This window comes from Arthrobotrys flagrans (genome assembly GCF_004000055.1).
Source record: "Arthrobotrys flagrans strain CBS H-5679 chromosome Unknown unitig_0, whole genome shotgun sequence".
Classification (NCBI taxonomy): Eukaryota; Fungi; Ascomycota; class Orbiliomycetes; order Orbiliales; family Orbiliaceae; genus Arthrobotrys; species Arthrobotrys flagrans.
The window spans coordinates 905,281-920,422 of NW_027137550.1; the positions used below are offsets into that span (position 1 = coordinate 905,281).

General features: G+C 45.1%; 3 protein-coding genes across 3 annotated transcripts; 1 reads left to right on the top strand and 2 right to left on the bottom strand.

Annotated features, from left to right (window-relative positions):
- Positions 1-223: 223 nt before the first annotated feature.
- On the bottom strand, positions 224-2,476 carry DFL_003382 (uncharacterized protein; the record flags this gene model as incomplete). Its single annotated transcript, XM_067632314.1, has 4 exons — positions 224-243; positions 314-1,669; positions 1,738-1,889; positions 1,971-2,476. 4 exons carry the CDS (start codon positions 2,474-2,476, stop codon positions 224-226), a joined length of 2,034 nt encoding a protein of 677 aa, XP_067490595.1.
- A 4,173-nt stretch (positions 2,477-6,649) lies between these two features.
- DFL_003383 (uncharacterized protein) lies at positions 6,650-9,216 on the top strand (the record flags this gene model as incomplete). Its single annotated transcript, XM_067632315.1, has 4 exons — positions 6,650-6,858; positions 7,041-7,246; positions 7,409-7,623; positions 7,699-9,216. The coding sequence occupies 4 exons, from the start codon at positions 6,650-6,652 to the stop codon at positions 9,214-9,216; spliced, it is 2,148 nt and encodes a 715-aa protein (XP_067490596.1).
- Positions 9,217-9,751: 535 nt separating this feature from the next.
- Positions 9,752-11,661, bottom strand: DFL_003384 (uncharacterized protein; the record flags this gene model as incomplete). The annotated part of the gene is made up of 5 exons (XM_067632316.1): positions 9,752-10,815; positions 10,888-11,151; positions 11,229-11,288; positions 11,355-11,505; positions 11,578-11,661. 5 exons carry the CDS (start codon positions 11,659-11,661, stop codon positions 9,752-9,754), a joined length of 1,623 nt encoding a protein of 540 aa, XP_067490597.1.
- Positions 11,662-15,142: the final 3,481 nt, after the last annotated feature.

The following is a 15,142-nucleotide window of genomic DNA, read 5'->3' on the forward strand; positions in this document are numbered from 1 at the left end:
TTATTAAGTTCAGATGCGATTTCATTGCACATGATATCGTCCCCAAATTTGAAACCCCAAAATTGATGAAATGACAGATTGAATGAGCAGGGCTAGTATACAGCACAAACGACAGCATTAAGAGAGAGAAATGTGCAAAATCAATATACACGAAAAATATAGTAGGTATACAAACCATTGCAAGAAAAGGTTTATACTCCTTTTTAGTGTTTTCAAGAAACTGTTATACACTCTCCGCTATCCCTATACAAAACACTGTCAGCCTAGACTCAACGTAGAATAATGTAAAAAGACATATAGATTTATAACTTACCACTAAACCGACTATACATTCCACCTTCGACCTCCTTACTCCACTGCGCCACCCGTCCCTTCTCAACCTCACTCCTCGTAATCCCTTGTAATCCCTCCGCCAACCCCATACTCTCCAAAAACTTCACAGCCTCAGTCCACTCCTTCTCCTTCCTCTTCTTCCCCCACCCCATCTCCTCACCCATAGTATCAATAACCAACGGCAAACTCTCCAATGCCGCTTGAGCATTCAAAAACGCCAACCGTGTTCGTCTCGCAATAACATCTACCGCCGTCTCTGCCATCTCATGACGCACAGCATACCGAATCTCACCGTCGACGAAAGGGTAGAGTGGAGATATTCTGTTACCACGGACTGGGAAACGAAGATTTGTGGGTGAACAGAGGGATGCAACGGTCCATGCTCTATCACCGTATGCGCTAGCAAGATGTTGAGCTACTACCGTGTCGACGCCGAAGTGTTGGATTAGATTGATGAACAACGTAGGACTCCATCCGTGAGAACCGATGAGTTTTAATTTATCAGTATTACAATCTCCGGAGATTTCTAGCATTCCGTAGGTTCCTCTTGCGGCAGATGCAGCGTCTGAGTCTGTGTCATTTTCTGAGACGAAGGTTGGGTAAAACGGAAGGGGTTTTGGACGGGGTGTTAGGTTGAACTTTTCGATTGCGATGTCGAGTGATTCTTCGGCCATTTGTCGGTAGGTGGTCCATTTACCACCAGCGATGGTGAGGAGACCGGAACTGGAGACGTCGATTAGGTGGTTTCGGACTAGAGATTCTGTGTTTTTGGCCTTGGGGTCACGGACTAGTGGACGGATTCCGGACCATGCGGCAAGAACGTCGCCGCGACGGACGTTGATGTCTGGTGCTAGGTATCTAGATACTTCGTTGAGGATAAATTGGATTTCTTCCTCCTTCGGAACAGGTTGCTGTACGATTTCGGTAGGAGCATCAGTTGTACCGGCGATAGTATTTCCTTCCCACGGTAAGAAGAAAATAACCCTACCGTCCGAGGTATTCGCATCCAAAAGACCCATTTTGCGAGGACTATAGTATCCCGGAAGAACAATATGGACACCTGAGCTCGGAGCAACGATTTCTCGAGATTCTCCGTCGTCCATTTTACGGATTGTGTCTGTGTATGGTCCTGTAGCATTGATCACGCATTTGGCTTTTACGGAGATGGGTTCGGCGGAAGGGTCGAGGACATCTTGGACTGTTGCACCGTTGACTTGGCCGGTTACTGGGTCTTTGAGGAGGGAGGTTACGTTTGCGTGGTTGGCGAGGGTGGCGCCGTAGAGGGCTGCGGTCATGGCGATTGTGACGTTCATGCGGGAGTCGTTATGGGCGCCGTCTGGGGAACGTATTAGCTGCTGTCCCTCTAAATAAAATTGCTTTTTATCTGAAAGTTGGTATATATACCGTAATAGACCAGAGCACCGCACAGTTTCTCCCTTTTAAGCATAGGGAAAGCTTCCAGGGCCTTTCCTCGGGTCAGGAAGTAACTGCTCTCGATACCCTCACCGCTTAACTTCGCAAGAGCATCGTATGCCTTTGTTCCAGCCCAGTAATACCTAAAACCGGGGTAATCTCCAGTTAACAGGGTCTATCCACTCCCTTTCTATCATCAAATCGGAAATCAAGGAACCACCTACGGCGCCTTCCACCACTCGTATACCGGCAGCATAATCGGTAACCAAGCACTTAAATGCGGTGCAGTATGCAAGAAAACCGTCCGTTCTTTCAAAGCCTCTTTAACCAAATTATATTGATCTATATCAGCATCCCAGAAAGCCTTTTCAAGGTACCTAACACCACCATGTACAAGTTTTGTACTTTTACTACTCGTCCCAGCCGCAAAATCATCACGCTCGATCAAAGCAACCGTTAAACCACGGGAAGCAGCATCTAATGCTATCCCAGACCCCGTGGCTCCACCGCCGATGATGAGAACGTCGAATGGATCTTTTGCATTTCGTAGGTTTTCGAGATGTTGTTTTCGGGATGGTAGGGTTGGGAAGATTGGAGGCTTTGTGATGGGTTTGGGGTTGTCGCCGGGGTATGCTCGTGGTCTTAGGACGTTGTAGAGAGTGGCGCCGCCGATTGCTGAAACCCCGGCAGCTGTAGCTGCGGTGTAGGCGAGTTTGCGCCGGAATGTCATTTTTTTATTTATTTATTTTTTTCTTTCTTTCGTGGGGTGGTGGGGAGCTATGGCGGGGTAAGGTGGGTGGGTGGACACGAATTATAGGTAGCGCATTTGGAAGGGAATTCTAAAGTGAAGAAACTGGCGATATGACTTCGAGGTGGTGAGGTTGGTGATTTGTTTAATTATAAATGAGTATAAAAACGTGTCGAGGAGATTGACGGAAGAAATGTTTAATGTTTTGTTGAAGAAGACGGAGAATTGGCTGTCACAGGCCCTGGACCGGTTTGGTTTTCACGTGTCTAAGCGATTAGATCTTAGCTTTCGATCAGATGCTTTAATTAAGAGAGTTTGAGTCGGAATACAAGGATTGCGATTGATGGATTGATTGGTTATTTGCGATTGACGGCTAGATTGATAGAAAAGGCGCTTTGGAGATAATGCAAGTATCGTATCAGCTCGGGGAATATACTATTACTGACTTACTCTACGTTTCCGACAATATCATACAATCCGGGTGATGGTTTAGAGATACCGAGGGGAAAGATGATGCATTGCTCGTGTACTGTACCTCTCCGAGCAGACTAGAACAGAGCGACTGCATTTTATACTCGTCATCCCACTAATTGAAGAAAAATTCAAACCCACCCCACCCCGGAAGATTCTTTAATAACCTCATAGGATTCCCATCTCTAACATCTAGCAAAGCGGGATAATATATAAAATAAAAAAGCCGCATCAAGCTAGGAGCTATCGAAGCTGATCGAGGTGTAGAAAGGTTCAAGGGGTTTCTTGAGGTTAATCCGATGTGGGGAACGGATATAATTTTCCACGAAACAGATGGCAGGGGACCTTCCGAACCGCGGATTATCGATAATCCGGGCGGACAGGCCAATTGGGACGGTGCTGGTTAATTTTAAAAAAATCTGTATAGGAAGATTTTGGTGAGGAAATTGTTTTTTAGGGTCGGCGGGAGACCGTGAATGTTCGGTGAGTAGACTAATGTATTGCGCGTTTAGAGCCTCAATGCACATGCAAGTTCTCGAAAACGACATCTTGTGGCCTGATAGGAGCATTTGTATACCTGCATATCGGGTGAGAACCATTTTATACTATAATATTTACAAAAAAATTATTGCATTAGATTATAGAATACCTTGGCCCAGACTAGCTCTTTAAATTTAAATGCTATTTAGTTAATTGAGTGCCTAAGGTCAGATTTGTGAGCTGCGGCAGCATTTAAGCCTGACTTCCCAACTTTTCAATGCCCCTCTCAGGCGTCCGGAGGGCGTTTAGTTCAAAGCTCCACCAATATACTTAGGGACTTTCTTAAGCACTCACTTACCACTCGAAAGCAAAAATCAACCTCTACCGAGGTATTCTAATAAACATACTCCGATTTCTCCTCCTCCCGCCGTTTCAAATCGGCCGTAGGGACCGGTCGACCAACGCGGAATGCTGGTCTTGTTGCGTTCAAATGGGGGACAGGCACTACCTCGGTCACAGTTTTGACCTTCGTCTCCGTCTTCATAGAAGTATATAGTTTTGTTTCTGTAGCTAGTTTTGTAGTTTGTTTTGTTTTTGTTGCTACCTTTGTCTCTGTGGCCGTCACTGTCGTTGGTGGTGGAGGCTCTGCGCAGTTATATGGTTTGAAGTCGGTTACGTTAACAAGGTCTACGCCGCACTGAAACTTGCACTCGACTAATCTCGTCTTTTTTTAAAAAAAAGAAAAGAAAGAAAGAAAACGGCGAATGTGTTAGTACCTGTACGTGAGATATTTATACTGCGCTTATTCTAGTCTCATTCAAGGGTACGGAAGGTAAATATTCCTTACCTCGATTGACTTAACTTCACCTTTAAGATCATCTTTGTATGTCTTACCATCGGGACCATCATACGGGTTAGTCACCCACTCGGTATATACCCCACACCAAGGCCTCTGATTCTTCACATCATCACCCAAATACTTCCAACCCTCCGGCGGGTCGGGATCAGTATGCCACCCTATGTTCCCATAATAAAACTGTATATACTCCCGTCGATGCTGCGGACTTACTACCAAGTCATAAGGTAAAGCTGAAGGAAATTTGCACCCCCACCCCCGATATCCGAAGCAGAGTTGCCAAGTTGTATCCCATGAGATTCCTTTCCCCAGCGAATCGAGAATTTGGATTTGGATGAAGTCGCGGATTGCGGGTAGATTGCTCACGTCATCGTTCCAATAATATGTGTTCTTGTGCCAAGTAAGTTTCATGGTACACTCTCCGGACTTGAAAGTTTCGGGAATCTGGAAGCATGTTGCGTTGACGTGATTAATAGTGATTGTGAGAGCTAGTAAGAGGGAGGAGGACTTGAACAGCTTTGAGAGAGGCATGGCTTTTCCTTGGCCTTGAGATATTTGAAGGTCATATTAAAGCGGAATTAGGAATTCATTAGTAAAGGGTATAGACATACATCGCAAAGCACTTAAGTAAAGTGGAAGTGTAGAGATATATGGCTTTTCGCTCTGCCTCAAGAGGCGCCTGGACTCAAGGTTATAAGCTTTCCGTAGCAACAGTTGTAGTATATACTTAAAACCGTCTTCTACGTCTCGTGTTCGAGAAATGTTATATTTCAACAGATCCCGAGGTTGTTTCATGGGTGCAAAGGAAGTTGCAGTTATGTGTGCGCGTATGGCGGTTTTGTTAGTTATATCTCCTTGTTAGGCTACAATTAACTCGTTTCTTCAAGGGTTGACTGTTAACTGTTGCGTAAATGCTGGCTTCGAGACTAATCATGTCGCCACCCAAAGTTATATATTACGTTGGTTGGAAGTTCTATTTGCCAGATTTTTTGTCGATGTTATCCTTCGTTATACTACGTATACCATAAAGAAATAATACTAGAGAAAGTTATTCATATCGGACTATATATAGCTTTGGGAAATTAAATCTTGAAAACTAAGATCTAAGCCACGAATTAATCCGGCAGAAGGTTTCTTGATCACAAAGTGTGGATGCTTTAGACGTGTGTAAGTATGTTGCATTTTACCGGACCGTGTTCAACCTCACACAGGATGTTAGTTAAAATATTCCAAGTGGCCTCTTCTAGTATATGACCTGGGATCCTTCAAAGCAAGAGGGTCTAGTGTTGGTTTAAAACTTTACCCATGTACTCACCGGTCTGCCTATCAGCTACAAACAACATGTTTTCGACCAGTCTCGGCATTAAATGCTTCTGTGATTCTTGACCCTCGAGCTACGAAATGCTAAGTTTGATGAGGCCTGTTGGGCAAAAGACTTTTAGCTAAAACGCAGGAGAAAGGCGAGATGAGAACGGGCATACTAGTACCCTTAAATGTATATCAGACTGGTATATGTCGAATTTTATAAACCAATCCAGTTTGGCCTATAATAATTATTATGGCATCGAATCATCCGAATTCGATATTCGAACTTCCCTCCAGAAAAGGATACATATACTGTGTGACGCAAGTCTTGGCTAAAAGAGCGGCAGTCGGCTTCCTGATTGGCTCCCAGCGCAGGGTCCGGGGTACCGGGCTGCAAGGCTCCCCCGTGCCTACTCCTAACCACTTGGGCAACATTGTACGGCATACAGCTGCAATTGCAATACCTATTGCGAACAAAAATATCTACCGATTCACTTGAGCGAAGGCTTGAACGATGAAGTTATTTAGTTCTCAAGTATACTGACTAATCGGAAAGTGCATGGCGTGGTAATAATTGTGATTGTGGCGTCAGCATTCAATCGAACGCCAATGCAACAACTACGCTCGGTCATTCATTCGTTCGTGTGCCGCCTCGCAGTCTTCTAGCTATCTCGCGCTGAGGAATAAAATAAGATCTGATAAGAAGCTAAAGCAGAAAGTAAGGCTGTCGGGGTTTAGCTAACCCTCTTTCGAAGATTCATCTTCTGAATGCCCCCTTCTTCCCCCTCCCCAACTTCTTCCACAGGGCCACACGAAGTATCGATTCCCGAAAAATCTCGCCAACTGAAAAAGAAATTCAATCCCAGCCCCAATCCAAATAATATAGTGAATCTCTCAAGTCTCGGACGACGTGTGTAGATACTTGCATACGTAACAGACCGGGAGAACTACGTGCCGAAAGAACGGGTCTCACCGCGCTGGGACATAAGTTCAATTTTCAAAATCGGAAACCCGTTTATATCCCCCAGCAAGCCTGCAGCGATATGCAGAATCCAATCCCTGCTGCTCAAGCTTCTACTCCTAACCTGAATGTGGAGTTCTGGCCGGGACCGTCGCGACCTCAACCGCGTCGATACAACAAGTCCACAGATTGGCAGCCGCACAAGTCATTCATCCTACAGAAGAGATCCGAAAATGTGCCATTAGATGAGATCGTGAAACTACTGAAGTCCGAGAGGAAGCTGGATGTCCAGTAAGTTATAACTTCATCTTCGTTCGGGTACGGGAGTGGGTCAAATCTCGCTTCACCCCGCGTGCCGGCGTAACCGTGAATTCTCGCACGCGAACAAGAAGAAGCAACTGTACCCAATGCATAAGTAGAATCATCAAAAGAAGACAACCCCATGCTGAGATTCTGTTATGTTTCATAACTAGGCTCCACCAATTAAAGCACGTGTTGAGAACTTGGAACTCCACGGTGCGCATTAATGCCACTCGCCGGCGTTACATCGTGAGCAAGACCTTGCAGCGGCGGGCGGCCGGGAAGCATAGGACCGTATTCAAGTATGCGGAAACCGGGGAGAAGATTCCAGATGATAAGGTGGATAAGGTGGTGAAACGGTACAAGAACGAGGTACAAGGTCAGTCGCTCGATCCCTATCCGTTCTAGGACAGTCCTCGTGCCCTAGGTCGTCTTCGATTGGATGGTTGGAAACGAGTTCATGCATGAAAATCGATCTCTCCCTGGGCCGGAAATGATCAATTAAGACCAAGCCACTAACTGGTTTTTACATCCATTTTAGGTCCGAATGAAGATGAAACAATTGATCTCATTGCCCAAACCCCGAGTGCTTCGAGCGTAAGCTCCAAAACTGCGGTAGAGGAAGACCGCATCACTCCTCTTCAAAGGGCGGCTGCACGATGGCTTACAGAAGACAGTACTACAACACCAATAGAGGAGGCCATGATGGCCATGAGTCTCATTGGTGGGGAAACTGCTATTCCTGACCTATATCAGGTGAGTTAGATTTTTGCGCCTTGACATCAAATCGGATTGATTCGATTCATGAATCCAAGGCACTAATGTTTCCAGTTAATTGATCAATCCGTCCCCGAGATTCCCACGGAGACACTTCGAGGGGCGGACCCGGACAAAACGGCCACCCCGGGTTCAAGTGAAGCCGTTCCCACGAATGACCCCAGTGCCCCACCAGGCCCACCATCTACTAAGACCCGTCCTCCGCCCGAGGACCCTTCCGTTATCAATGCTGCAGTGGAAGATCACGTAGAGCAAGGTCAAGCATTCTCCCTCGACCTATCAGCCGGCTTCCACCAAGCCACAGCAGTCCTCCGTCCAATCTGCTCGGCCTGGGTCGAAAGAGTCAAACGAAATGCCGTGTGCATCATGTCACAGCAGCCATTAGACCCAGAGGCCACAATCGAAGAAATAGAAATATTAGGCTACACCCCCACAGAATCCACAGAACCTCTACCTCCAGGAGTATGTATCAACATTCTAACCTACCTAAACGACCCAGATCCCCTACCCGATCGTGGCCACAATATGCTAGGTATGGACTGGGCCCACATCTCCAAAATCTACTTTAGCGTCCTCCCCGCATTCTGGGGCCTCTTCGCAGGAACTTCAGCCTTCGAAACCGCAAAACTATATCTAGACGACGTAGCTCGCGTATTCTACCTCCCAACTCTTGTCACAAAATATGGTAAAGACCACTACTTCGTAACCCGTGCTATGCAAAGCTTTGGCATGTGTCTAGGTCTAGTATGCCATCCTCAAATCTCTGCCGAAATCTTAGAAATGGCTGTCCGCGCTTTCGATAAATTGGGCATGAAACTCCACCAGCATGCTTTAGATAGCTTTTACCAACTCGCCCAAGTCCTCCCTTTCAGCCCTAAAGGTCCCCTAGCGACCCGGTTAATACAATTCTTCCACCAAAGGTGTCTAGTCCGCTACGGCCGCCGTCACGGCCGCACTATCTCCGCATTAGCATTAATGTCCCGCCTCCTAATCAACCAAAATCTCAAACCAATCGCTATAACCATCATCAATGAAGCTAACAAAACAATTTCCGACCTCCAAGAGTCCGAAAAGACATCAAAACAATACGCTGACGCCCTCCGTGATCTCGGAAAAGCAGAATTCTACGCAGGATTAAGCCATAATGCTACAAAAACCCTAACCGACGCACTCTCACGAAACGATGATCTAGAACACCGTGCCCCGGATTCCTCACATTTATCTTTCTTGTTGGGGATGATACATGGGCAGTTGCAGCAGTGGGAAAGTTCGATTATGTTTTTGAGGAGGAGTACTTTTTATCGATCTGATACTTTTGGAGAGTTACATAGAGCGACAGGGAGTTCGATGGAGGCGTTGGCGAGTATGTGTGAAAGGAGGGGACTAGTATTGTATGAAAATCCGGTTTTGGATATGTTGGAGAAGTTGTTCAAGCATTATGAAAATAGATTTGGAGAAGACCATCAGAGGACTTGGAATGCGTGGGTGAAGTATGGGTCTGCTATGATGGTGAAGAGGATTACGGAGGATAGAAAAACCCCTATAGATAGGGATATTGTGGAAGTTATCTAGATCCCTTTTTACATGGGTTGGGTGAAGTTATTTGCATTTGTGGAGCTGGACTCTTAGGCCTATGGGTAGAATTTATTGACGAGATTATGATTTTATAAGGTAAGAGGACTCGGAGATAGTATATATATAAAGTACATACCGAAACGGGTATTTACAATCGATGTTACTATATTGCATTGTACGTCTACAGGCAGTTCTAATACTTAATGAATTCGTTATATACAGGGTTTCATGAATTCAGTTTCAACCAAGTCCATACCTTCTGATTCGTAGACGTAAGATATATAATAAACTCATGTTTAGGAAATAAAAGAAAACTAAGAGGATACACGAAAGACCTCGGCTCTAATTAATATAATTGAGCCTGGTAGGTAAGTGGCAAGGCAAGGAAGAAAAACTAAGAATACAATGCACCCGTTTCCCATATATGCAAAACAATGATAAGTAATCAAAAAGTAACAGAAAGAAAACCCTCGTAATTACTAATATCAAGAAAGAAAAGATAATCTCCATACCATAACATACTCATCAACCTTTAATCTTGAACCCTTTTAAATTGCAAAAATGGCCCGATAGTTTCTGCGGTGAGCTGGTCTCGGGTCTCGAATTCAGTGTGCCCGGGGACAACATCAGCTTGGCCGACGCCACGCTTGCTTTCATCGACTCGGATTTCAAAACCATAGATGGACCTGGCAAGAGTGAGAGTGAGCTCCATGTTGGCGAGTGGACGGCCGATACAGCCACGAGATCCAATTTGGAAGGGAATCCAGGCAGATTTAGCAGTAGTCACAGCTTCGGCACCAACGATATTCTCATCCCAGCGGTCTGGGTTGAAGACATGAGGGTCATGGAAGTACTCAGTGTTATGGTGAATAGTGTAGATTGGAACTCCACAATCGGTACCCGCGGGGATAGTAATTCCTTGAACAACATGGTCGACAGTCGTTTCACGCCAGAGGATGCCGCCAACTGGAGAACTCATTCTTAAAGCTTCTTCAATAACTTGCTTGAGATAAGAACACGAGTTGATCTTTTGACCTGACCAGATTTCATCTTCAGAGGAAAATGTTGTGCGAAGTTCGGTACGGAGCTTATTGAGAATAGCAGGGTTGCGACTGAGGTAGTAGAGAGCTCCAGAGAGCGATGTCGATGTCGTATCAGAGCCAGCGACAATCAAAACACGGGCTTCTCCCCAGACATCACTGAGACTGAGGTGTTCATCAGTTTCTGGGTCGGTAGCATTAAGGATCCAACCAAGAATGTCCTTGTTAGGGACACCTTGGGCCTTGACGATATCTTCACCAGCAGCCCTTGCAGCTTCTTGAGCACTTCTTTCTCTGGTCAACTTTGAGCTAAGAGCTAAGAACGCCTTAATGTTCTTTAGATCTTTCAAAGATAAGAAGAGAAGACGGAACAAGCCCCGGATTTTGAAAAGAATGTCATTCTTACCAAAGATGGGGAGGTGAACCATGACACCCACGCTGCGGCTAGCTGAGATGATGGCGTCGATGACGTATGACAAACCGTTCTCATCCTCGAGGATTTTGAATGGTTGGCCAAATACCAAAGCACCCATAACGTCGAAGGTAAGGCCCGCACCTACATATTTGTTAGCTATGATGGAGATCTCCTGAGATCTGCAAAGTATAATTTCAATAGAATTTTGCTTACAGAGACGAGACATATTCTTGGATACTCCCCACCCATCAGTTCCAGCTTCCTTGGTGAGGATTTCAAGAAACTTGCCAATACGTTCCTGGACAATAGGCTCGTAGCTGCGAAGAGCTGCATCACTAAACCCATGGGACATGATTCTTCTTCGCTTCCCGTGAAACGATTTGTCGATGGATGTGAGGAGACTGAAAACATTCCCGCTCAGAAGCAAAGCTCGATAACCAGCGGACTTGCGGAGAGGCTTTGTTGCACCATAAATATCTGAGATCGACGAGGATTTCCAGAGTTAGCTATCCTCCCCTCTTGATAAACAAAATGATAACCTTTTGGGAATTTACCTTTAATGGCGACAGCAGAGTTGAAGGAAACGCGATTAGGACCATAACGGATAACAGGACCTAGTTAGATTTACAGGTTAGTTTGAATCGATTTCGTTCCGGGAGATCAGTTATACTATTACTAACCATATTTTTTGTGGAGCTCGTAAAGATGATAGTGATGTCGTCCAGTCCAGGCATGATATCCCCCATAGAGATCCGTGATACGCGCAAAGAAAGGACCAGGAAGTGAAGCAAGCGGATGGAAGTAGAGATAGTAGATGGATTGGATAGTGACCTAAGAATACAAGTTATAAACCTAAACTCCACTATCGAAACATAGGAGCTAAGGTTGTATTACAATACTTACGTATCCTACGAGGACAAAGATAGCTACAAGAGCAGACGGAAAGACCAGGTCCTTGTCGAAAGTAATAGCCCGGGCGAGCATCATTGTAGCTGTTATACCAGTCGCTTAATTTGAGGAGTCAAACAACAGCAACCCAAACAACAACAGATCGAAGAACGAGCTGAAGTGGATACCGGAGAGCGAATCCAACTGCAAGAGCTAGGGTAAGAAGAGAGTATTGAAGTCGGTTCGACGGAGGTTTGAAGTTTTCATTTATGTTATTATTGAAAAGAGAAGGAGGAGAAGAGAAAGAAAAATTTTTTTGGAGGTCGAAGCAACCAAGCTGGATTTTGCGTCGACTGTGCTCCCTGCAAGGGAAACGGCTCGCTGCCCCGGACTTTACGTACGAGGCCGTCCCAGCTGCCCATAATAGGCACCCGCATTCGCGGAATGCGAAGTTTCGTAGGCATCCCCAGCTGGGGCTGCTGATCGATCGAACTGAGACAACTATATATATCAAGGTACGGGTGTTTAACAATACTTCGATCCTAGCATACAGTTAATATATTCGCCATGTCTGCAGGAGAACTACTTGGCGGATATAGTCACTTTTAACATTCCACGAACTGGCAGTCACATTTCACAAAGCTTCTCCGCATTAAATCTCCAGCTTTGGTGTTAACGATATATTGTCGATCCTAGCTGGAATTCATATATTCCTTCGTGTTGTGTGCAAGAGGACTTAAATTAAGACTCACGAGCTTAGTGGAATTACAATACTTAAGAAGTTGAACAGTGGGCTTGGCGATGACGGAAGAATTATGATCATTGACACAACCTTCAACGAGCACTGCTTCAGGGCCTCAGTTGAAATATGCAGGTTCAGCCCACGGCTCTCTCCATCCTTGAAGGTTCTGCAGCTGCACCTTTACCAACCTTGGCGGGTTTCTGCATGTGAATCAGAGTTGCGATTGGGTCGTACTAATTTACCTGGCCTAAAGCGATGCATTTCAACCAGAAAATATCCAATTGATAGGATAAAATCTTTAACTCGAGTTATCTACTTACTTTTCCTATCTCTGTTGAGTTTATTATAGATTAGTTTCTTCATTATTCGCAAATTTGCATTGCTTCACACGATCTTAAGATCTTGTGGCGGCTCGGTACGGATTGGATAACCGAGGCATATCACCCAACCTGAAGGTCTGGACCTGCCTAAGTGCTTAGAACTCCCAGCCAAACAGCGAATATTTCTCCAATGACACCTGACGGAATCTTTTCACGTAATCGTATTTTTTTTTTTTTTTTTTTTTGCAGCTGAAGCCGCGCCAAGTAGTCTTTTTAAATACAATATTTCTGCCACCAGGGCGAAGCGTTAGACATCTCGTTAGACCCAGCCTAAATATCGGGTGGCTGATGTCAATATCTGGGCAATAGATGGTACCGAACCTCTGGCGAAAGACGACAGCATTTGTCTTGCATATTCAGAGGCGCTAACATAACTTTAACTTCCTAGTGGGTGCCAGGATGAATAAGCTTATAGCGCTTATACATTACGATAAACTGTGAAGCTTAGCGACTTTATTTTCGAGATCTGTTACATTTGGTGTGCGGATCATTTTCTGCTTCGAGCGCTTAGTGTAGGTTCGAAGCTACAAGCAGAATGCCTTTATATTACAATTTAGGGGCTGTGCACAATATCTCCAAGTAAACATAAGAATATCGGATTTGATCAACACTATATCAAAAAAGTGATGCATCGCATTGCATCGTGAGGCCATATTCATAGAGTACACTCTAGAGCCAGGAGATATTGAAGAGTATCCGCAAAGACACGACAAGTTAGCTGGATTCGTAAACAAGTCAACTGGATTTGTAAACAAGTCAACTGATACTTGCGCCACTGTCCAAGTACGCTTGCCTAATAGCGAGCGAAAGGGCGAATGATATACTTTGCTGTCTGCCTATATTTCTCCACGTTCGCTATATCAAACGGAACATATTATCCTTAACCCCCCGAGGAAGTCCCACGAACTTCCCATTTTCCATCTCAATAGAGCATTCCCCTCCACCATCAATATCCCTCATTGACAGCCTTAAAGCTTCGTCGGCTTCCACTACCGTAAGTTTCTTGGCTTTTGGTTTCGATTTGCCGTCTGACTTTTCAGCGGGTTTAACTTGCTGAGATTTACTCGGCTCATTTTCGAATATTTGAGGACTATGTCTTTGTCGTATGTACTCCGATACCCGCTTCGGTATGAAACTCTGGCACCCAGGTCGTGAAAGTGTAGCTTTGTGCAGTGCTTGAAGACTTTTCTGGAAGTTTATATTTCTCGCCGCCATGCTTCCGGCGCAGTATTCGGCTAGCTAGGCTTTGCAATTTGAGGTACCGTGTCCAGGGTTTTGATATGCAAGAAGCTCTGTGATAGAAGTGCCGGATATTCGATTACCCTATGAATGATGGATTATAGGCTTTGATATGACGTAAGGTTATATGACACAAGGTTCCTCCTTGGGGCTCGCCAGCAGAACCTTTAGGTGGTTCGAAAATGCAACAGGTTCCAACACATCTTGGCTCTTATTTAGCAAGCACTCAACGAACATAGAATGAGGATTGGGGACGAGTGACGAGGCCGAGAATTCAAGGCCTTCACATTGTGGGTTTAGTACTTAAAGTTCTCGGAACATAAAAGTATATAGAGAAGAAAGTATATCTTAACAGTTTTCTGTAGATTCGTCCGCCTTTACCATCCGTGACTGTCTGATATTAATACGTTCGACAGGTATATGGGGAAGTAGTCAGCTCAAGAACCATATCTACCTAGGTATACACTTAAGCATCTTCTTAGCCGGGCTTTTAGGATTGTTTAAATTTTAAAAAATGGTCGGCTAACCACTCTATGGCAAAACACCCATGAATGTAAGATAGGATCGCCTATACCCCGACGCTAGGTTTGTGTAACCGCTATTTTTACTTAGTCTTGTTTTTTACTTTGGGTCTGTAACAAAGCGGGTTAGAGGGTCCTTGCAGATCTGCTCAGCTAGAAATGTTGGGAAGAAGTGCTGTGTAACAACAAAAGGCTAAGGTGAGCTACAGGTAGTCTATATTATCAGATACACACAAACAAACTACAGCTGCTCCCAGTATCTAGATCTAGAGTGTGAACCGAAAAAGCGAGTTGGGGTACGGGGAGCTTGCACGATGTCAGCGGTTTCCCTTAAACTGCGGTCCTGCAGCCTCTAATCTAAACGGATATTATAAAATTCTGAATCTTGAAACTGATGAGAAGAACGCAAGGTCTCGCATTAGCTCGAAAAATCCGGCCCCAGCAAGGTTTAGATCCTTGTCGTTAACCAAAAATCACCCTAGCTCCTGATCCGTATATCAGCCTCTGCGAAGTGGCGACTAGCTTCCAAAGTATCTCCGCTGGATGTGAAAGAACCTCAACAACACATCCACTAATCTGTTTCCAAGGCTTTAAGGCCTCAGAGGCCCGAAGGAGTGGGGCTTCTGGAGCAAATAATTCAATGATATACGCCACTACTAGCCATATATACCAGACACGACGATGATCCGGAGGCATGT